Source organism: Glycine soja, chromosome 3, assembly GCF_004193775.1.
Source record: "Glycine soja cultivar W05 chromosome 3, ASM419377v2, whole genome shotgun sequence".
NCBI lineage: Eukaryota > Viridiplantae > Streptophyta > Magnoliopsida > Fabales > Fabaceae > Glycine > Glycine soja.
Window position 1 is genome coordinate 29,107,697 of NC_041004.1, and position 24,328 is coordinate 29,132,024.

General features: G+C 34.5%; 1 protein-coding gene across 1 annotated transcript; it reads left to right on the plus strand.

Moving 5' to 3' along the window:
- Positions 1–14,777: 14,777 nt before the first annotated feature.
- On the plus strand, positions 14,778–23,746 carry LOC114406388 (uncharacterized protein At2g37660, chloroplastic). Its single transcript, XM_028369078.1, has 9 exons — positions 14,778–15,197; positions 16,561–16,673; positions 16,784–16,837; positions 16,982–17,066; positions 17,279–17,384; positions 18,380–18,466; positions 18,598–18,695; positions 21,358–21,467; positions 23,412–23,746. The coding sequence occupies exons 1-9, from the start codon at positions 14,852–14,854 to the stop codon at positions 23,475–23,477; spliced, it is 1,065 nt and encodes a 354-aa protein (XP_028224879.1). The 5' UTR covers positions 14,778–14,851; the 3' UTR covers positions 23,478–23,746.
- Positions 23,747–24,328: the final 582 nt, after the last annotated feature.

The window sequence follows — 24,328 nt, forward strand, 5'->3', positions numbered from 1 at the left end:
TACTTTCAACGTCGGTACTTTCAACATCGGTTAATAACCGATGTAGAAAATCCTAAATAATCAATGTTAAAAGCTTATTTTGTAGTCGTGTCTCTCTAGTAATCGATTACCAAAAGCTATAATCGATTACCAGAAGCAAAAATGAGTTTGCAAAGCTTTCAGAAAGTTTGAATTTGAATGAAATAGAAGATGATGATTTTAGTTTCTTCGTAAAGAGATTCAATAAATTCCTAAGAAACAAAGGAAATCAAAGAAGATCAAACTTCAAACCAAAGAAAAGAGGAGAAGATTCATCTTCTGTTCCTAAGTGTTATGAGTGTAATCAACCAGGACATCTGAGAGTTGATTGTCGGAGTTTCAAGAAAAGAATGGAAAGATCTGAAAGGAAAACCTTCAATGATAAGAAAGAAAAGAAAGCTTGCATCACTTGGGAAGATAACGATATGGATTCATCCGAAGACTCAGAAAACGAAGTCGTGAATCTAAGTCTTATGGCTAAAAATTATGAAAGTGATGAAGAGGTAACATCTTCTAACAATAACTTATCTATTTCCTTTGATGAACTTCAAGATGCATTCACTGATTTACATAAAGAATTAGTCAAACTTGCAAAACTAGTTTCATTTTCTAAGAAAAATATTTCAAACTTAGAAAATGAAGTTTTAAAATTAAATGAAGAATTAGAAAATCTTATAACTGAAGTCAAAACTTTAAAACCAATTGACACAAATCAATCTTCTACCATAAAAGTAATACATGATAGTAAAGAAACATCTAATTCATGTAATTGTTGTAGCAAGTTTATAGAAGAAATCAAGGATCTGAAAAATTCATTTTCCAAATTTACTATTGGCAAAAATAATTTAGATATTATACTAGGAAAGCAAAGATATGTTTTCGATAAGGCTGGATTAGGATATAGACCTGATAAACAACAAAAATTATATAAACATTTCTTTGCATCAAATCAAAAGAATAGTTCTCCTTTCTTAACATATTTTTACTGTGAAAAGAAAGGACATAGTGCATCTACATGCTATTTTAGAAAAAATAGTAATAATATTAAAATGATATGGGTTCGAAAAGGATCTTTTATCAAAACTGACATTCAAGGACCCAAGAAAGTTTGGGTACCTAAGTCATAAACATGATTATTTAGATTCTTTGAAGAAGAGTTGGTACATTGATAGCAAATGCTCTAAACACATGACGGAATATGCATCAAAGTTTACTCATATTTCTCCCAAGAATAGTGGACATGTGACTTATGGTGACAATAATAAAGGTAGAATCCTTGGAGTCGAAAAAATAGGTACGAATTCATTTACCTCCATTGAAAATGTTCAACTTGTTGATGGTCTTAAGCACAATCTACTAAGTGTTAGTTAATTATGTGATAAAGGCTATCTAGTATCATTTGACTCTCATAATTGTGTTATTGAAAACAAACATGATAGAAATATAAAACATATAGGCTATAGATCAAATAATGTATACATGATAAACTTAGATAAAACATTAAATCATGATCAATGTTTTCTTAGTAAAGATGATGATTCTTGTTTATGGCATAGAAGAATTGCCCATATAGTCATGGAACATTTAAATAAACTAATTTCTAAGGATTTAGTTATTGGTTTACCAAAACATAAATTTAAAATAGATAGATTATGTGATGCTTGTCAAAAAAGAAAACAAGTAAGGGTTTCCTTCAAATCAAAGAATATTGTGTCTACAACTCAACCCTTACAACTTTTGCATATGGATCTTTTTGGCCCCTCTAGAACTATGAGTTTTGGAGGAAACTACTATGCTCTTGTTATAGTTGATGATTACTCAAGATTTACATGGACATTATTTCTCACTCATAAAGAGATGTTTTTCATGCTTTCATGAAACTTGCTAAAATCATTCAAAATAAGAAAAATCTCAAAATTGCATCTATTAGGAGTGATCATTAAGGAGAATTTGAAAATAAGGATTTTGAATCATTTTGTGATGAAAATGGTATTGAACACAATTTTTCTGCACCTAGAACCCCTCAACAAAATGGAGTAGTTGAGAGGAAAAATAGATCTTTAAAAGAGATAGCCAGAACTTTTCTTAATGATACAATCTTTCCTAAATATTTTTGGGCTGAAGTTGTAAATACTACATGCTATATAATGAATAGAGCTTTAATTAGACCAATCTTAAAGAAAACTCCATATGAATTGTATAACGGAAGAAAACTGAACATTTCTCATCTTCATGTCTTTGGATGTAAGTGTTTTGTGCTAAACAACGACAAAGACAACTAAGGTAAGTTTGATGCAAAATCTGATGAAGGTATATTCCTTCGTTATTCTTGAACAGTAAAGCATTTAGAATTGATAACAAAATAACTATGATCATTGAAGAATCTAGCCATGTTACTTTTGATGAAACTAACCCAATTATGCCAAGAAAGGATACTCTAGATGATATTTCAGATTCTTTAGAAGGTATGCATATTCATGGTGAAGAACACAAAGGCAAAGGAAAGGGAAATGATGAAGACTTTCAAATTGATGAAACAAAAACAAGTACAGATCTTCCAAGAGAGTGGATAACTTCAAGATATCATCCTCTTGATAACATCATCGGTGACATATCTAAAGGGGTAACAACTAGACACTCTCTCAAAGATGTTTGCAATAATATGGCTTTTGTTTCTTTAATTGAACCTAAAAACTTAAAAGAAGTCATAATTGATGAACACTGGATTATAGCTATGCAAGAAGAGTTAAATTAGTGTGAAAGAAATAAAGTTTGGGAATTAGTTGACAAACCCAATAATCATCTAGTTATAGGAACTAAATGGGTATTCAAAAACAAATTGGATGAACATGGAATAATAATTATAAATAAGGCTAGGCTAGTAGCCAAAAGATATAATCAAGAAGAAGGAATATATTATGAGGAAACCTATGCTCCAATAGCCATATTAGAAGCCATTAGAATGTTATTAGCTTTTGCATCCATAATGGACTTTAAACACTATAAAATGGATGTTAAAAGTGTCATTACAATGTTATTAGCTTTTACCATCCTTTCTTCCTCACTCTCCTTGATGGCGCCCTTTTTTCTCAAAACTTCAAATCTTCATATCTTTCTCTTTTCTTGTCCAAATCACTTCAAACAAAGCTCAAATTTCATCTTTTTCAATTCTCTACAAATCTCACCAATCAGAATCTACAAAAACAGGCTCAAATGGAACAACCATCAAAAAAGAGAAAGGGCTCATCCTCCATAACCACCGTTGTAAGACAATGCCGCCACAGCACATCCGATGACCCACCAGTACCACCTCCTCCTTCTTTTTCTTCTCCACGGTCACTGACTCTATTTTCTTCATATGAATAATGTCAAAGGTACTATTCCATATTCTCAAATCGTGTCATTCTTGATCCTAAATATCTAGACGTAGAATTCTTTGATAGGGAAACCTTTGATGGCTAACAAGTTTTTCAAAATTTTGAGTTAATTGAGTTTATGTCTCTAAAATTATCGTTCTATCCTGAATTAGTTCGAGTCTTTTATAATAATCTGCAAATTGGGATGGTGTCATTTTTTCTGAGCTGCATAAAATACCCATTGTTGTTGATCAATCTCTATTTTATTCTCTGACAAAACTGAGTAGTTAGGGAGTTCCTTTTGAGGGCATTCTAGTTGATGATTGGAAGCATGTCTATTCTAGTCATGATGCCCATAAAATGGTCTGTAATGACCATGCTAATATGACCAGCAAATTACTTGCTAGCTCATTCACCTTTGAATGTCGCATTATGCATTATATCCCTTGTCGAGTTTTGCTTCCACGTTCCATAAATCTTGCTCAGGCCTCTGAGGAGGACTTAATTTTTCTATGGGCTCTTCAAACCGGTTGCCAAATTGACTGGGCTCATCTAGTCAGGTACCATATGCATAAGGCATTACGGACCAATGCACCTCTTCTGTATCCTCATCTTGTCACTCTATTTCTTCAGCATTTTAATGTTCCTTTAGAGGATGAATCTTTTGTTAAGGTCAAACGATCATTTTCTATTGGTGTTGGTGTTGTTTCCTCCTTTGGATACCGAAAGGATATGGATGACCAATGGGTACATAAACAAGACTTTCCACCTCCAATTCTTGATGAACGCACACCCTCCCCACCACCGCAACGAGATTCCTCTTCTTCCTTATTGAATGACGTTCTCACTGAGCTTCGGGATCTTTGGGCTTTCATCGGTGATCGCTTCGATGCAATGGACTCACACATCACACATCTTGAAGACAACATAAGATTCATTTGTCGTTGCTTTGATCCACCTGCGAATCCATAGACGATTCTTTCACATGCTACTTTTATCTAGTATTTTAAGTCGTTAATTTTCTGGACAATTTACTATTTTCTACCTTGTATTTGGCTTTGATATTTTAGCACTTGGTTACTTTGTGCTTGCTTTAGATACTTAGTTATTTCATGTTTTGCTCTGGATATTTTGCACTTGGTTATTTTATATTGCTATGGATGCTTAGCTTTTGGTCATTTTGTGATGATTGCTTTGGTTTTTGTGGCTTTGATATTTTTTTTGGTATTTTCAACTTTTTGATGTTGTCAAAGGGAGAGAGAAACTCATGGTAGATCTTTTCTAAATATAGTCAATAAATTGCCAAATTAAGGGGGAGTAAGGGTAAGTTCTCATCTTGCAAATAGAATATCTTGTAATCATGTTTTCAGATAGTTGTCATCATCCAAAAAGGGAGAGAATCTTAAATGTAATAATTTTAGGCAATTTTTCCCTTAGGATAGTGAGTGTTTTGTTGGGAACCTTAAATATGGTCATCCAAACACTCCTAGGATCTGTCTTGTGAGTGCATCTGTTGTATGAAGATTTTGATGATGCCAAAAGATTGAAACAATTCAAAGTTTACTACAAGATTCAAGTTAAGATCAAGAGATCAAGAGAAACGGTTCACAATAGTCCATTATTTGTTAAAAGAATCTCTTAAAAGATTGCAAAGGTTTAGCCTTAAAAGACTTAAATTTTCAAAATCTCTTATAAAGTTTTTAAGTGGTTTTACATCTTTGGAAAATATATATTTCTCTCTAGAAATCGATTACCAAAAGCAAAAATGATTTTGCAAAGCTTTCAGAAAGTTTGAATTTGAATTTTAAAGCCTGTAATCGATTACCACATTTGTGTAATTGATTACCAGTAACGGAAGGTTTTGAAATTCAAACTGAAAAGACATGACTCCTCAATAATTAACTTTGTAATCGATTACCACAGATCTATAATCGATTACCAGTGAGAAAATTTCAAAAATAACTCTGAAAAGTCACATTCATTCATAAGTTTTTGAAAAGCCACCAAAGGCCTATAAATATGTGACTTGTGTTTGAAAATCTTTAGAGTTTTACAGAACTTCATTGTCTTATTCTCTCAAAAGAAAACCTTTAGTCAAACACTTGCAAAACAATTAAGGATTCTTCTAAGTTCTCCAAGTTGTATTATTCTTCTCTTAAAGAGAGAAAAACATCTTTTGTACTTCAAAAGCAAATTATTGTTGTAATCTAGAGGCAGTGGGTCTCTTGATTTGTAAGTTTTTCTGAACACAAGGGAAAGGTATCCCTAGATGGTTTAGAAGTTGTAAAGGAATTTACAAGGATAGTGTAAATCTCAAGTGGATTGCTTGAGGACTAGACGTAGGCACAAGAAGTGGCCGAACCAGTATAAACTGAGTTTGCAATTCTCTCTTCCCTAAACTCATTTACATTATTGCAGTTTAATTTTATTTTTCACATTTAAATAAGCATCAAATAAATTGTTCATTGCTTCTTTTTCTGCATATTAGGTCTGCATATTTCTTTTAAATAGAGAATTAAAATTTGTTAAGGGAAATTTTTGAAACTTAATTCACCCTTCCCCCCCCCCCCCCTTAAGTTATTGAGGCCACTTGTTTAACACGCCTAGTTTACATTTCTTGCACTTTAATTTCTTGCTTACTTTCATAGCTTATTTTCTTTACTAGTCACACCTAGTTTATCTTGTAATTACATAATACTTTTTTCTTGCTTATCACGCTTATCTTGAGTTCTTTTGAACCCTAACTTTTACCTTTTACAAACCCCCAACAAGAAAGAACCACAACTTAGGAACCAACATGAGTCATCATTCATCTAGTGTTAATGGTGAGGGTACTAGTCATAAGGATCCTCTATCTAGAATCTTAAATGAGTTGAATTCCCTCAAGTTATGGAAAGAAAAACTAGAAATAAAAGAAAAAGGAAAAGAGAGGATAGAAATAAATCAAGATGAGAGAGAACAAATAAGAGAGGAAGAAAGAAGAAAAATAATGAAAGAAATGAAAAGAGAAAAACATGTCTCCTATAGTAATTATGACTCTTGCAAGAGTCTAAGTTAAGAACTTAGCGACTATTATAGAGGGCGCCATAGGTCACATACTAAAAATCACTCCCAAAGAAGAGAAAAGGATAGAAGGCCTCAAGAGGTTAACATTAGCCTCCCATATTTCCATGGAAATGATAATGTTGAGGCCTACCTAGATTGGGAAATGAAGGTTGAATAACTCTTTGCTTGCCATCATATTAGCGAAGAGAGAAAAGTTCCATTGGATACCCTTAGCTTTCAAGGCTATGCTCTTTATTGGTGGACTTCCCTTGTTAGGGAACGAAGGATTCATAGGGATCCTCTAGTAGAGTATTGGAATGATCTTAAGAATGCCATTAGGAAGAGGCGCATTCCCTCCTACTATGAAAGGGAGCTTATGGACAAGCTCCAAAGGCTTAGACAAGGGAGTATGAGTATTGAAGAATATAGACAATAAATGGAACTACTCCTTTTAAGAGCTGGACTTAGGAAGGAGGAAAGAACAAGCATAGCTAGGTTCCTTAGTGGGCTTAATACGGAAGTGAGGGACAAGGTTGAACTCCTTCCATATAAGGACCTAGATGAGCTAGTCCAACTTTGTATAATAGTGGAACAACAACTTAAAAGAAAACTTTCTTCAAAATCTTATGGCTTTCACTCTTATCCAAGGAAGGACCAAGCCCAAGGAATTTTGGGGGCTGCACCTTCAAAACCCAAGGAAGATAAGGGTAAGACCATAGAGAAATCCACCCCCAAGACTAGTTCCCAAGCAAGGACTAGCAACTTTAAATGCTTAAAATGTATTGGGAGAGGTCACATTGCCTCTTAATGCCCCACAAGGAAAACCATGATTATAAGGGGTCAAGATATTTATAGTAGTCAAGAGGAGACTACTTCTTCCCCTTCCTCTAGTGGAAGTGAAGATGAAGTAAGGGGTGAAGAGTCTAGTGAGGAAGTCTACCCCCATGAAGAAGGTGACCTCCTAATGGTTAGAAGGATCCTTGGAGGTCAATCTTGTGATCTGTGGCGTCCCTAAATTAATGACTGGTTTAATAGTAATAATTTAAATAACAAAAACCATGGTAAATTTTTTTTTTCTTCTTTTCCCTTTTCATATCTTTCTCTTTTCACCATAACTAGGTTCAGAAGGAAAATCCTCACTACAGAGTCCTGAATGGCCAGTTCACAACTCTATTCGGAGTCATTTCTTTCTTACCACTCATAATCTCTAAACTATTTTGCTGTTTCAAAAGGAAGAAAGTACCAGCCATTACTTTAGGTCGTCACATGAAAATAAAAGAATAAAATACGGTCGGTAAACTCTTTTACAAATAAAGTTGCTAATGCTTTCTTTTCAAATAACAAGATCGATCATAAATGCATTCATCATTTAAAGCTGTCCAAAATATGGGAGTTTTACAAAATACATAGTGTCATCCAGAGCAAAGGTGTCCATAGTGGTGGCTTCAGCCACATGTATACAATCATCAAATTCCTATACATCAGGTCTACCCATACAAAAACAAAAGAGTAAACCTAACAGTCAGTCCTAGTTACACCCACCCTCAAAAAGTACATAAAACTAATCCATGGAACTGTCCACTCTACAGTGCGCTGAAGCGTACGCGCCAGTTCATCTGGATGCACCAATGAAGTAGCCATGGATCGAATCGTGCCCCGTAATCAGCACCTCGTGTTGCCTTCAAGGGTCTCCCAAGCTCCCTCTAGGCACTCCATCTCCACTCGATCATGGGTTAGCTGCGCCGCCATCACGATCTACAAGAAAGAAAAGAAAGGGGTAGACTCTTTCACAAGAATCTAACCATGCCGCAACACAATACTTCTACAAACCATTACATGCAAGTAAGAAGGGTATCTTAAGGCTTTTCATCTCTGGTAATCGATTACACATACCTGGTAATCGATTACCAGAGGCTAAACTTGAATTACACAGACTCAGGACATGAAATATGCAAAAATGCACTGTGTAATCGATTACACATACCTGGTAATCGATTACCAGTGACCCATCCCTCTGTGTAATCGATTACACAGGCTGGTAATCGATTACCAGAGGCTCCCTTAGTTTCCTGACTTCGTTTTCAAGCCTGGTAATCGATTACACCCCTTGGTAATCGATTACCAGAGACCATCTTAGCCTCCTGTCTTCATTTTTAAGCCTTGTAATCGATTACCCACCCTTGGTAATCGATTACCAGAGGCCATAACCCACATATCAATCAAAGTTCACAGCTGGCCAGCCACCACAAGCCTCCTTGCTTTGTGGTCTTTGTTCCTTTTATCTGTTAACTGCCAGGAGCTCGCCTGTTTAGGTACATCACAGGTTCTCACTGACCGACTATGCCCGGGTTGGGTCGGGATTGGTCAAGCTTGGTTTTGGGCAATAGCACCCCACCTGACGTCCCCAAGGTCTCCTGACCCCCGCGACATATCTCCAGGTACCACTCTGTGGTCAACAATAAAAGCAGGAAGTTTCACCCTTCAACACTTCCTCATCTCAAGCTTGTAGGATTATGGGGTACCCATCACATGTGGTACTAGGTGGCGGTCGGGCGATGGTGCACAACAAGTTTTCCACATCCACAATGCGCGCATAAACCCACCATCCCCTGTTGCCCACCTCCATCTGAGCTCACGTACTCCCACGTAGCCCATATCCTCGTTTCTCTCAACACCGGGTCCCCATCAATCCTCCCAAGCTTCCACAACATCCAAGCAAAGCAACATTCAAACCGCACAAGCTATCACAGCCAAGCAAAACAGAGCAAAGGCAGAAAACTCTGCCAAAACACCAACCAAATCACAGCTTTTCTCACTTAAAGACCCCAGTAACAATTCCTTCGATCCAATTCGTTAACCGTTGGATCGACTCCAAAATTTTACTGGAAGTCTATAGTGTATAAGCCTACATTTTGACCGTTGGGATCTACAAGCAAACATCCAGAACTCACTCTGCACTGCTCTTTCCACAACCAGTAAATACATAGCATTTTTCTGCACTTGTGCAAAATCCTGCTGCACAATTTCACAGCAAAAATCTGCACAAAGTGCAGATTTCGAAAAATCACACTTCCTCTCATCCAATCTTGCCCAAATCAATTCCTACAAGTCCCAAATCATGCATCAATCATGTCTAACCCAAAACCAAGCTTCAAAACACAGCAACACAGAATCTAGGTGTCCAACACCCCTCCATTCAATGGGTTTTCTAGGTTTGAGAAGTGAAATTGAGAATGAGGTAAATTTGAAGCAAACTCTCACCTCACACCAGTCCATAACATCAATCTAAACTTGCCCAAACTGGATTTACACCTAAAATTCCACCGAATCAAAATTTGACTCTTCAACACCCAATTTTGCCCTAGAAATGGCTCTTTGTTCACTTTGGTCATTTGTTTTTCCCTCTAGCACAGCCTAACCTTTCTCACATGTTCTAAATGACATTTCAAGCTAGGATTAACTCATTTTAACCTCCATTTACCACAGAATTCAGACTTAGCCTTCCAACTCTCAAAGCCTCACTCTTTTTCCACTCACAACACCACATTCTCACTTTCTAACCCTAGGTTAACTCTACCCTTCATCTCTAACAGTTTCCATAGGCAATTTCAGCATATAAACATCATCACAAAACCCTAAAATAGAATGGGTATGTCTAACTCATCCAAACATGGCAATTTCAACAAGCTTTCAACAAGTTCCTTCACAAATAATCATCACACAGCAGAAAACTAACAAAACCACCCATCATATCTCCCAAAACCCCATACCCACGAAATTTAAGAGAGAAAGAAGTTCACCCAAACCTGAAATTTCGAAGTCTCACTCGTAGCCACGCACTTCACGACTCCAAAAATGCCCTCCTTTCGCGATTTGGAGCAGAAATGATGGCCAAAGGTTGAAGCTTTGTGTGGAGCTTCAATGGTGAATGAGGGAGAAGAAAATGGCAACGTGAGGGAGAGAGAGAGCTGTCTGAAAAAAGTGTGGGGGCTGAGTGAAGAGAGAGAAAAGCTTTTTGGTTTTTAAAATAAAAGGGTTTTCTCTTTTTCTATTATTTTATTTGAGCAATGCCACATGTCTCCATTTGAGTGGAGCAAGAAGGGCCCACTTTCCCTTTTTGACTGTGACCCATACTCTGTCACAAAAGTGAGGAAAATCTGACCTTTGAAATGCTAAAATCCTGCCTCGGTTTGCGTGCCGTTTCTCTGGTTCCAATTCCTCGCGTTTCTCTGCGTCCGTCGGGGCCAGTTTTCGAAAGTAAGCAATATATATATCAAAACGCTCAGAATAAAACCCCGAGCGTGGTTCAGAGATTGGTTTCGTTAAATTCTAAGTCGCACGCAAAACGATGATTTTTAAACTAATTAATTAAGAATTAACCCATAACCTCTCAGTTATGGATTTCTCTTCCTTAATTAGTCTAACCCGCGTATCTTGCCCCCACTATTCCTACCCTTACCTATAACATATATGCATATACACTGAATAATACTTATATATATATATATATATATATATATATATATATATATAATCATTCAAAATACATCGTTTCCAAAAACTCCGGGTAGAAATTTCCAGGATGTTACATTATCTATCTCAATCCCAAAGAGAGAACATATTTCATACAAGATGTAAAATTTTAGATAAAACTTGTTCTCTCATTATGGATAGTGGATCTTGTTGCAATTGTTGTAGCACAAGATTAGTTTCCAAGTTGAACCTCACTATCATTCCTCACCCAACAAGTGAAGGTACCTTTCTCCATTGGGACATATAAGAATGAAGTTAATTGTGATATAGTTCCCATGAAGGCAGGGCATATTCTTTTAGGAAAGCCATGACAATTTGATAGGAATATCATTTACAATGGCCTAACTAATGAGATTACCCTCACCCATCTTGGCACTAAATTTGTGTTGCATCCTCAAACACCTTCACAGGTGGTCAAAGATCAACTAACTATGAAAGATAAGAGGAATGAGAAAGAAAAATTAGAAAAACAAAAGAAAAAGAAGGATGGTAAGGCCTTGTCTTCAAAGGCCAAGGGGAAGGAAAAGGAGGAAAAGGATTCCTCCAAGAAGATTGTTAAGAAGGAAAATCATTTTGCATCAAAATGTGATATCAAAAGAGCACTCCTTCTTAAGCAATCCTTCTACCTTCTCCTATCAAGGGAATCATACCTTAGCACTACCATACCTTGTGAGCTTGAGGTTATTCCTCAAGTAAAGGAGTTTTTGGATGAGGGTTTGGTTCGTAAGAGCTTAACTCTTTGTGCTTTGTTGGTGCCCAAAATAGGTATTATGAGGCATCAAATTCCTGTGAGAGGTGATATGATGAATGTGTTGAGTGGTGCAACCTTCTTTTGTAAAATCACTCATGCATCCAACATCTTCATGATTCACATACATAGAGACTCATTAGGTAGGTTTGTTCTTATTTTTAGTTTCAACACAAACTTAGGTGCTCATGTGGGACACCTTAGGTTTGTCGTACTTTTTGGTAGGAATAATCAACATGAAAATACAAAAAAAAAAAAAAAAGATATGTTTTATTGCATTATCAAGGAGTTCCCATGGACCCTAAGAGAATAAATGTCATTCCTGAGTGGCTCACTCCAAGTATAAGAAAAATTTGGGGCTTCCATGACTTAACAAACTTTTACAAAAGGTTTGTCCCATATTTTATATACTTGTAGCACAACTCATTGAGTTGGTGAGGAACCATGTTCCCTCATGGGAAGATGCACAAGAAAAGGGGTTTTCAGACCTTATCTTACTCCAACATGCCAAACACCACTAATATATATGTTTTTATTCTTTTTACAAGTGTTGAGGGAAAAAGCCCAGAGTTTCAAGAACCTCTGGATTTGAGGTCAAATCCTTTTCAATGGGGAGGGAATAATGCAATCCTACCCCACAAGGGCATTGGATAAAAGACTCCAAGAAGATTGAGCTATAGATGGAAGAGAAGACCTTGTGGTTCTCATGAGCCTTAAGGTAGATTTTGGGCCCGTGGACTAAGTATGAACCCACTTATCTTTGTACATATTAGATTAGGATTTCATTACTTTTGGACCTTGTATTTAGGGCTCCATAATATAAGTAGGATACCCTAGAAATGTAGGATTTTTCAGCCCTTGTATTTTAAGGCACCTAGACTAGTTTTTGTATTAGGGTAGTTTTGCAATTTCACGTGCATTAAGTGAATATATGATGTGTGTGTTGGGAAATAAATTTAGTTGAATTGAGAGAAGCCCGATCGAATTAAATTTTAGAGGTGGAGGTGAGCATTTTCTTGCTGCACCCCATTGTCACATCATACAGTCACACTTTGTGCATGTCCTTCATGTTTTACATGTCTCATGACACCTAAACACACTTAGTGGAGAATCTTGGACTTGATCTTGGATTAGTGGGTTAGACCATAGCTAAAAATTTACTAATCATAATTAGTAAAATTTTGGCTCCAGAATTTAGCTCCACAAATTCAATTTCAAATTCAAGTAAAATTTGAATAGAAATTCAAATTTCCTTCAAATTTTGTGACACTTAAACTATTAATAGAGGTCATGTGTGTATATTTTTTCAAATTTGATCATTGGATAATTACACTTCAAAGTTCATATCTCATTTGAGACATAAAATTTCGTGTTTCTTCTCTCCCTCTCCCTCTATGGTGGTGAGTTTCTTCTTCACTAATCTTCTCCTTGAAGAGACGTCTCCAATTATCTTTCTTCCTTCTCCATTCCGTTGTCATTTATTTTCAAGAAGCAAAGAACTCCATTGATGAAGAAGATCTAAAACCTACAAGCTCCACATGGAGCTACCTCAATAGATTGACATGAAGAGTTTAATATTCTACATTTTGAAGACTTGCTCACCAACTCATGTGGAAAAATTCGTAGATATCCTTTGGAATCTTTGGCGAAGAAGAAATGAATTGAATAAGTATGGGACGAAGTTGTGAAGCCATCAAGTATCTTTGTGCAATTCACTTTCCAAAACCTCCTCCATTGGAAGACCATCCATGGCAGGTGTAAATACAACAACCCTAAACCAGCATCAACACGCAAATTACAGCAGGGCACACCTACACTAGAATACGTAAAGTGCAATGTAGATGCTGCCATTTTTCATGATGCATGTTCCTTTGGAGGTGGCTGCTGCTTGCAAGATTCAACTGGTCACTTCATCAGAGCTAATACCAACTGGTATCAAGGTATTCCCACCCCGCAGGTGGCTGAGTCCTCATCACTTCTTGCAGCCATTTCTTGGGCTTTTGAAATTCATCTCCAAAACATCATTTTCAAAACTGACTGTAAAGCAAATGTGGATGTCTTAGCTCGAAAAATTTCACAAACTCAAAAGCAGGGATAATTCTCAGGTGTTGTGCTAGGAAATTATCACATCTCAGAAACTGCAATAATGTGCAGATTGTCAGTAGACAACCCAATCAAGTTGTTCATTGCTTAGTAAGAGCGTCTAGATCTTTTGCTTGTCAACATGTTTTTGATTTCAGTCCAACTTGTATTGAACCTTATATTCTACATGAAATAACATAAGTTTGTTCCATTAAAAAAAAAAAAATCAGTGTGTTTGACTGTGTGTTACGTCTGCCCAAAATTGATTTAGTTTTACATTTTAACGTAAAAACTTGAAATAGCTGCTTCTCAATTTCACATCAAATACGCACGTCTTTGGGTGTTTGACGCAAAACCAAACCTGAAGAGCTTAATATATTCTACATTCTAAAGAGACAACCTACATTGGTGACTATTAGCTACTGAATATCCTTAGTGAAAACACAAAAAAAAAAAAAATGTTCCCTATAAATTTACAATACAGTTTATACATACAATATTTTTTATTCTGAATTTTAATTATAAAATAATTTATATATTTAAAATATTTATTAATTATAAATTTAAGTATTTTAAAAATAAATATTGTACTAAAACATTAATATTATTACTCTTATCATTTTTTAAATGTAAAACTAATATATGAATTTTTTATTTAATGTATGTTATTTCATTTTAATATATTAAGTATAAAACATATTATTTTGATCTTTGTATTTTTTAAATATTTTGATTTAATTTTTCATAAAAACATTAATATTCTAATAGCTTTTAATTTAAAACAATCGACTAACATAACATTTTTTAAATATAAATAACTAAAATAACACATTTTAAATTTAATATATCAAAATAAAATAATAATAATAATAAACCAAAAGTAACATTAATGTAAAATATAAAAATCTTCAAGTTTCTAATTTTTATGATTTATGGTGATGACTTTTGGAGAAACATAACAGCACACATGGCACCATAACGAAACAATTTCAGTTCCGCTCTTGAGGTCCTCTTTTATTACCAAAACAAAAATAAAACAAAACAAGATAAATCTTGTGGTGTCTAACTAATGACGTTGGAATTGTTTTGTGGTATCGTTCGTGTTGTGTTGTGCTGTGTTTCATCATTCATGGCTTCTTCTACAACTCCCACACTCCCTCTGGCTTTCCCCCAGCGACATCACTCTGTTTCTCACCGTCAAGTTCTCTTCTTCGCCAAATTCAGTAACAAAGTTTCGCTCTCTTCTTCTGTGGCTTCGAAACGGAGTTGTAAATCAAAGTGCTTTTATGCAAAAGTGCAAAACGCACTCAACGAGGAAGCGGTTGAAACTCAGAGTTCGGAGTTGGAGGAGGATACCCAAAGTACCCCTTCTTCCTCCAAACTGGTCCTTGTTGTTGGTGGCTCCGGAGGCGTTGGTAAACACAATTTATCTCACTCTTCGAAGTTGTTTGTCTACAAAAAAAAAATGATTTTATTATATTATTGTATCCTGAAATTTGGTTTCTATACAAATTTCAATGTATTTTAGTTTTTATCTATAGGTCTATAACGATGATCAAGGGAATAACCTGTGTCATATTTCTTTTGGACATTTTGACCCTCAACTAATATAAACCACTGTAGCATAACAAGAGTTACATCTACATACATACATGAGTAATTTCAAGTCCAGAGAGTGCCTTTTTTGCACTAGTATTTATTAAAGGAGAACTATACTTGGACACCTGCCAGTAGACACCTAGTGAGAGAGGAAAAAAAATATAAGTATGATATGTGATAGGAAGATAGAGACAAAAATAAATAAGAGGTGTTGATGAAGTGTTTAACATAAAAGAGTGGTCAAATATCACCATTCTTTATTTAAAGTAATGTGGTTTTGGTTTTGGTGCTGATTTTTTAATTAATTTCTATTCCAGGTGAATGAAAAAAATTCCACAATTAACCAACCAACCAAAAATCATTATTGATATGATTTTTATAGGAATTAGTGTAAAAACATCAAACTTATTATACATGATGGTTTGTTATTTGGAGATAGTGTTAAAATTTAAAACTCTTTTCACTAACAATACTTTCTATACATAGTTACTATAAAAAAAAAAATTGTACTGCCAACTAAATAGAAATCATGACTGACATGAATTTTAAGATGATTCTTATTAAATTTGATAAACTTACCATATATGATAAAATGTGATTGACTAACAATGTAAAATCTGTGTACTTAGTCTTTAAGTGAATGATCTATTTACTCTATTTTTATAGTAACGAAGGTATAAGTATAATTAGTATCAAATTAAAGGGAAATTACAGTAGCTATTTATTATTAATATTATTAGTATGGATGGAGTTGTAAGGGGGAGTGTAACATGATTTTAATTTTTGTATATTTACGTGTTGAGGAGTGCTAGTAACGCTCTCTCTGACATTCTTTTTCTAATAATTCTATTATTGGCTGAAGCATCAAACATCTAAGGATTAATCTGGTTACAAACATATGGGGACTGATGTGGTGACACCCCAATCTTTAGAGGAGGAAATTGAAGGTTTACTCTATAACTAATTTAAATAATGTAATTAAATAAACATGAGTATAGTAGTAACTTCTGTTATTTGTGTATCCTTCCTTCCTTGTGCATTTGTATGCCTTTGGGATCCCCTTTTTAATGTTATTTAGTGCATTCAGATTAGTTCTGTAAAATGTGGAAATGCATACATAATTCATGCCAATAATTTGCTTGGGGCAGTTTGTGAAGCATTTGTTCCCTTACTATTCAGGGCAGCTGGTAGTAGCATCACTGCTTCAGCAGAATATTAAGTCACGGTTGATACTTAGGAATCCTGAGAAAGCCACAGAATTGTTTGGTGAACAAGATAAGGAGAAACTGCAGGTACTCTTTAATGAGTAGTCCCTCTGAGGAGCAACAAACTTTGTGTTTTAATTTGATTTCATTCATTTTTTATTTATTTTCTAGTTATATAGAGCTTCTGAACATGACAGGTATTCAAAGGAGACACAAGGAAGCAGGAAGATTTGGATCCATCAATATTTGAGGTAAGCTATATAGAAGATTTTACAGAATAATACTTGATTGATCTGAATTATTATCATTTTGATGAGTCATTTCATTCAAAAATGAAAATGTAGGAAATAATTTTATTTCTTGTTTTCCTTGCTTTTTATTTACTTGCTTTATAGGGTGTCACACACGTGATTTGCTGCACAGGAACAACAGCTTTTCCTTCAAGGCGGTGGGATGATGATAATACACCAGAAAGGGTTGGTAAGAATCGTGTCAAACATATATTGCAGCATTTGAGTTATAACTAGAATGAAATAGATTAGTGAGGTGAAGATTCAAGTGTGGAAAATGTAAGCATAACAGTAATGCCTTTTATTCAAAGTTGCCTACAGCATAAAATTCATCTACATTTCAAGCACTTGTCAATATTTTGATTTTGATTTTGATTTTGACTAAAATTATTTAATTTGAAGATTGGGTGGGACTAAAGAATCTAGTATCTGCATTGCCTTCCTCAGTGAAGAGAGTTGTTCTTGTGTCATCAATAGGTGTGACCAAGTTCAATGAATTGCCATGGAGGTAAGCATGCCTCTATTTCGTTCCTAATTGACAAAGTTGCCTGTGATTTTTGTAGTATCGTCAGTTGGCATGCAAGAAAGCAGAATTTCTTTTACTGGTAATTCAGAACAGGGCCCTTCTAAAATTCTAATGAGAAATTAATTTAAACTTCAAAACATCAGTTTGGCCTGTCCATGATGGGTTATAAAGACTTCTTCTTTTGTTTTCAAATTCAAATGTAAGACAAAATCAAAGTTAACTACAGTTTTGAAATTAACTGAATTTTACCTGTCTGCATTACCTTCCTGCTTATTAAGAAGATAGCCTTATCATACATCAGGTCATGTTGGCTTTTCTCCTACTGAAATCAAAAGGGGTTTTGTTCATGTAAGAAGACCAATAGAGGCTTCAATGGAAATGTGTATAAAATGGAATATAGCCAAACTTTTGAGCGTTCCTTATTCCAAGATTAGGCTATCCATAAGCCTTGGCAAGGCTTACATTGGTACTTGTAGAGGACTTATCAATGATGGATTACTGGTAATTAGTAAGACTTGAAACCTAGGCCTTTTGTTTATGCTGTCCGGTCAGTTGAGCCAACCCTCATCGATGAAAATTGAGTTTTTTTATAGAGCCAAATAGCATTGATTACTATATGCATCCACTCTCACCTAGCGAGATAAGGCTCAGTTGTTGCTGCATACATTGAAAAAATGATAATCCTTAATTCTTCGTCTGCATGATTTGCCTTGCACAGTTAGCAAGAGTCCAAAGTCCAAACTGCGAGATGTCACTAATACGTATTATACTCACTGCATTTTCATTTTAAATTCCCATTCATGATCTTCATTAGTACCCTTAACTACATTAAAATGCCTTTTATTTGTTTTTGGGTAAATATGTTCATTAGGCTATAAATTCCAGGTGATCAATGAAATAATTATTCAATGACACACTGTGTTGATTATGTTTCAATTTTTTTCTCATTGACCTGCTAATGCTATTTTTTCATGTAGCATTATGAACCTATTTGGTGTCCTGAAGTATAAGAAGATGGGGGAGGATTTTCTTAGGAATTCTGGCCTTCCATTTACCATAATCAGGTATGGCGAAAATTTTGCATATTTCATACTTGATGTTACTTGACGAACAAATAGGTGGAGGACTTTAAACTTGGATTATGTGTCTTAAAATTTTGAAGTCCCCTCATATGGCATATTTAAATGCATTTTAGACCTGGAAGGTTGACAGATGGGCCATACACATCTTATGATCTAAATACTTTACTCAAAGCAACAGCTGGACAACGACGAGCAGTCCTTATAGGTCAAGGTATCTGATTAATGCTCATTTATAACTATGGCACAATGCAAGCATTTTTTTTCTTCTTTTTGTTGTTAGTTTCCTAAGCCTTATTCACATGAATCAATTACCAAGCTATACCTGCTGTATGTGTGAATATAGTCTAGCAAACTAATTATGTGAGTTGCTAGCAACATAGCTTGTTTGAAAGACAGAAGAAGAAATCAGGTTTCCACCACTTTTTGTCTAATGAAGCAGGAGCTTGGGCTCTAGTTGAATTACCCTTAGCTAGATGTATAACTGTGATGGTTTTGGCACTAATGTTTTCAACTGGCTATACTTTTAAGATATATATTAAGACCAGTAACTGCTGCTACGTGAGCCTATAAAATGGGTTTCCAATGCTGGTGGCATAAAACGATTTCTTTCTAGTGCTTTTACAGCTGTAACAGTTTCATTGTTTAACTTACCGACCAACCTTTACTGCCTTGAGCCTAATAATAATTCTGATTGAATTGCTGAGTGTTTGGAGTTGAGTACATAGGATTGTCAGTTCATATCCTCGCCGTTTGTCGCATTTGTAGGGGGGTTTATCATAATTCCATAACCCTATACATGTTTGCAGTGGGATTACATAGGACATGACATCAAAACCAATTAACCGAATGATAGGTAACCCCCATAGTTCGTTACATAGTATAATAATTAGAGAGTTAGTTAGTTGGGGGTTGAGAAAGAGAAACAAGGCATGTTTCCTATAAATAAGAAAAGGGGTTTAGAGGGAGATTTTATCTTGTGATTTGAGAGGGAATTCAGATTGTGATGGGAGAGTCGATGCCTCTCAAAAGTCCTGATAATCATTTTGTACTCTTTTCTGTTAATAGAAGCTGAATTTCTATAATTCTGATCCAGATCCTACCACAGAAACAATCTAACTCTTCAATCTAGCAACTCATGTATCATGTTTAATTTTGATTGGGAGATATAAGGTGGGTTGGATGATTAAGGTGGAAGGGAAGAGGGAAAAGGTCGCGGGTTCAATCTCCTCTGCTAATAAAAACTAACAATTAACAATTGCCGATATAAAATGTTTAATTTTGATTGCAAAGACGGACTTACAACCTATGGCATGTATGTATATCTTTGTCAAATGAAATGAAACTAAATGCTAGACATTATTTTTATCCAGAGCCATCATTTTTTCCTGCATAGACTTCTGTACACATCTTGTGTGAAATACTAAAATCCTCGGAGACAAACCTTGGAACCTTGACAGAATCTAAAAGCAATGTTTCAATGGGAGGAAGAGGATAAACCATCATATGACAAAGGAGGTAGCTGGGTAGATGCAAGATAGTTTACCTAGACACCATTGAGGCATCAGGAGTAGGATTTGATTTGTTGGAGAGCTAAGAACTGGAATCAAAGGGAGGGACTATCAGTGTCAGTGGTGAAGCTAATGGAGGATCAAGTGCTGTTAGTTGAACTGTTGCACATTGTTGGTTTGTAAACTGAGGGGAACTTACCCTTCAATTGAGAAACAGAACTCAAACGAGAAGTAAATTCCTCAGCAAAGCTAAAGCTAAATGAGGATGACTTAAATGCCAATGTAGCCGAGTAGCATACAAAGAACCAATATGTCTATCATGTGTTCAAGCTCATATAGTATTGAGATCTCTCATTGGCTAGAGGTATGACTAATGTAGTCCTTATAAGGCTTGGGTAGTCTTCACCTTAGTATCTTACAAGCTGATTTTGAGTTATGTCTTAAATCCCAAATTCTAAGTTGTGGTATTAGAGCCTATTTTAGATCTGTTATTGGGCCACTGTATTTGTCTACGCTCTAGATATCTATTCCTAGGCATGAGAGGATGTTGTTATTGAGTCACCCGCATTTGTCAACGCTCTAGATCTCTAGTCTTGGGCATAAGGAAGTGTGTTGAGATTCCAATTGACTAGAAATATGATTAATGTGGACTTATAAGGCTTGGATAGTTTGCACTATACAAGTTGATTTTGTGAGGTTGAGTTAGACCATAAATCTAAATTCTAAGATAAAATGTGCATCGTTAGATTCCATCTTAAAATCAATTGGCATTAAGTGAAGTAGTTCAACAGATATATAAGGTGCACCTTGAGAGTTGAGGCAAGTGATGTGAAAATTCCTAACATGCTCATTGTTCACAACCATTAAGGATGATCTTTGTCAGCAGGTAGTTTTCAACAATAGCAGGCAGGAGTGGTCTTGCCTATGGACAATGCATTGACATGATAGTTTTTGGTAGGCACCCTATCATAACAAGGAATCCAGTAAGGGAAAAGGGAAAAGTAGCACAGAGGATTCAACTGCAGGCTATGGATATCAGTCATAGGATGTGAGTTCGCTTGTATTTTGGTGAACAGAAAACAAGCTGTTATTGCTTATACTCTAACAATTAGTATAATCTAACACCTCATGGAATATGTACCCACTAATTATATGGGAAGTTAGGCAAATAATGCTTGTGTGAATAGGGTTTTCTTTTTGGATGCTTGTGTTTCATCCCTACATGTGACATAAATATAGAAAGTTAATGTACCTTATTTGTGTCTTCCCTTAGCAGTTTAGTTACTTAAACATGAATATGACTCATTTGTATTTTTTCAGAGTATTTTTGTTTGAAGTTTTAGAAATTTGGCAATGGGGTTTCAGGAGATAAACTAGTGGGAGAGGCCAGCAGAATAGTGGTTGCTGAAGCTTGCGTGCAGGCACTAGATCTTGAAGTCACTGAAAACCAAGTATATGAAGTTAACTCTGTTGAGGTAAAGTTTCAGTGGTAATTTTTGGTATTAGATATATACAATGACACATTGATTTGATGTGTTAGTGTGTCAGATCATACTGACATGGTAGAATCTCCTCCGTGTTTTTGAATGTGTGCTTTTGAATGTTATGTGAATGTTGATAGCTGAAAAGAACGGATAGTTGATGGCTAATGCCTCTACTTTTTGGATTTTCAGCCATCAAGCAGTGATATGTCACGTAAAAGAAATTAATTTCTTTTGGCGGCAGTGACATATTTTTCAAAACAATTAGAAGTAAATATAAGATATAGTAATTTATATAAAGTTTAATAGCTATACATTGTCAGTGTAAAAACTTACACTGTCAACAATTAAAAATTATTGTTAATATAGAAAATCAGCAAACATACTATAAACAGTTTAAAAAAAAAAAAAATCGGCAAAGATAATATATTAGAATAATAGGAAAGGTACCAGTGGTACAATTACATGAGCAAAAGCGCAACCACTGGTTAATGAATATTTATATCTTGTCTGATACAAATATTTAATTTTATAACCAATAGCTATCTATACCCACCGGTTTGTAATTGAATTTGAATGATAATTTACTATAAGTAATGATTTGGGATGGAATGATACTATAAGATTGTTTTACATTATTATTATTGCCTATTTTCTCATTTATATATCCAATAGTTATTCATAAAACGGGTTTCAAAATTTCAATTAGAACATAGTAGCACATATTAATGATTTTTGTTTAGGACTGAATGACTGTTAGGACTCATATAAGTCACGCATTTTAGTTTAGTGAGATGATATATTTTTTTGTGAATTGGTTACATTAGTGAGATGATATTCAATGTCTTGTAATAAAAACAATTTTGTGCAATTTTTTATATTTATTTACTGTTATTGATGCACAAGCATGCTTCACCTAGTTTTGTTACTTTTAGTAGCTTTAAATTAAATAATAGCACTATAACTTGTCTAAAAGTATTATAGAGGACAATGCTAGTAATCTTGTTACTTCATAATTTAATGGCTTAATTACATTTTTTTTATTCTTTTATTATCATCAGTTTTTTGAATTTGGTTCCTCATTATTCTTTGCTAATTTGATCCTTCCCAATTTTAATTGTACAATTTTAGTCTATCCGTTAATTTGCCATCCAATATTTAATAGAAATACTAATGTTGCATAAAAGTGCTCATATGAACGTGCTAATGTGGATGTGGTGTAATGTCACATAAGCATATCCGTTAATCTTGGAAGTTAAGTTAAAAATTGAACTAAAGTTGCAAAAATAAAATAATGGGGATCGAATTAGCGGAAAAAGGAGAGAGGAGAGGATCATGTTTAAGAAATAATAATAGTAAAGTGACCAAAAGTACAATTAATTTTAATTTATATCATACATGTTAGTATTTATCTATTTTCCCAAAATTACTGGTAGATATAATATTTTAAAATTCTTAATTATTTGATACTGTTAAGTTTGTGTTTCATATTTAATCAAATGCTGGAAAGTATTTAAAAAAGTTGTTTATATGTGTATATATATTCCTTACTCTATAAAAAAAAAAAAAAAATCCTTACTCCAATCTTTATGTATATTCTTGATGCTTAAATACATATATTAGATGTGCAATTAACTAAAAGTGCAATGATGGTAAAGACACCAATAGTGCAATTAACTAAAAGTGCAATGATGGTAAAGACACCAATAGTGCAATTAAGTTTAATTTAAATGGTACATTTTACTATTTAACAATTTTCCCAATATTCATGAAGATATAATTTTTTAAAATGCTTATATATTTGTTACTGCTAAGTTTGTGCTTCATATTTATTGTTAATCAAATGCTGGAAAATATTTAAATTAGTTGTTTATATATGTATATACGCTCCTTACTCCATTTATGCATATTGTTGATGCTAATTTGCATATATTTTAGGGGGAAGGTCCTGGAAATGAAGCTAAGAAGTGGCAAGAATTATTCGAGGCTGCAAACTCCCGCTAATTGGACTACCAATGAACTTTTATAGCATTTCAAGCCATGTGTGCCAATTACTCCCCAATATACCAAACACACTAAAGAAAACATGTCTAAAGGAGGAAAAGAAGAAGAAAAAAGAGTAAGTCTAAAGTAAGAAATCAGCCAAAAAAAGAAAGAAATGTTGGATCATTTTGCTTTCTTACTATTATAAATATTTTTGGCAATGTTATTTGATACGAATTAGTTGATAAATTAGAAAAATAATGGTATACATATTTGGTTTAGAAAAGAAATAAGAAAGAAAGGAAAAGGCCATAAAGAGAAATTAAAGCAAACATGTAAAGGTAAGACGATTTTTTAGATTGTTTGTTAAGAAAGAAAATAATATATAAGATTAAAATTGATTGATTATACAACTTTGACTAAAGGAAGATTTCAATTTCTAGAAACTTGTTTTAATTCATAAATGGATCATTACAAGTTGTACGTCTTTCTAACATCCCCTTGAGTGATAAAGTCCTTAGATTGTTTTATGTACACATTCTTGAGAAGATTCCCATTAAGGAGAGCAATCTTGACATTCATAATCAAGGTATTCTACCCTAGCAAGCAAGATTTGAATTGACTTAAGCATCACAAATGGGGAAAAGGTTGAGAGTTGTATTAGTCCTTACCACCATTCAAAAGTTGTCAAATTACTTTTTCTCAAAATACACAATAGAATTACGATTCCGTTGCACTAGGAAGGTGCAAAAAATGTTATACAATCAAATTGTGGTTCCATTGTATATTTTTGCACCCCCACTAGTGTAATGGAATTGTGATTCTGTTGTGTAAAGAGGATAGGTAAATACATGTTAGAAGTATAATTCCTT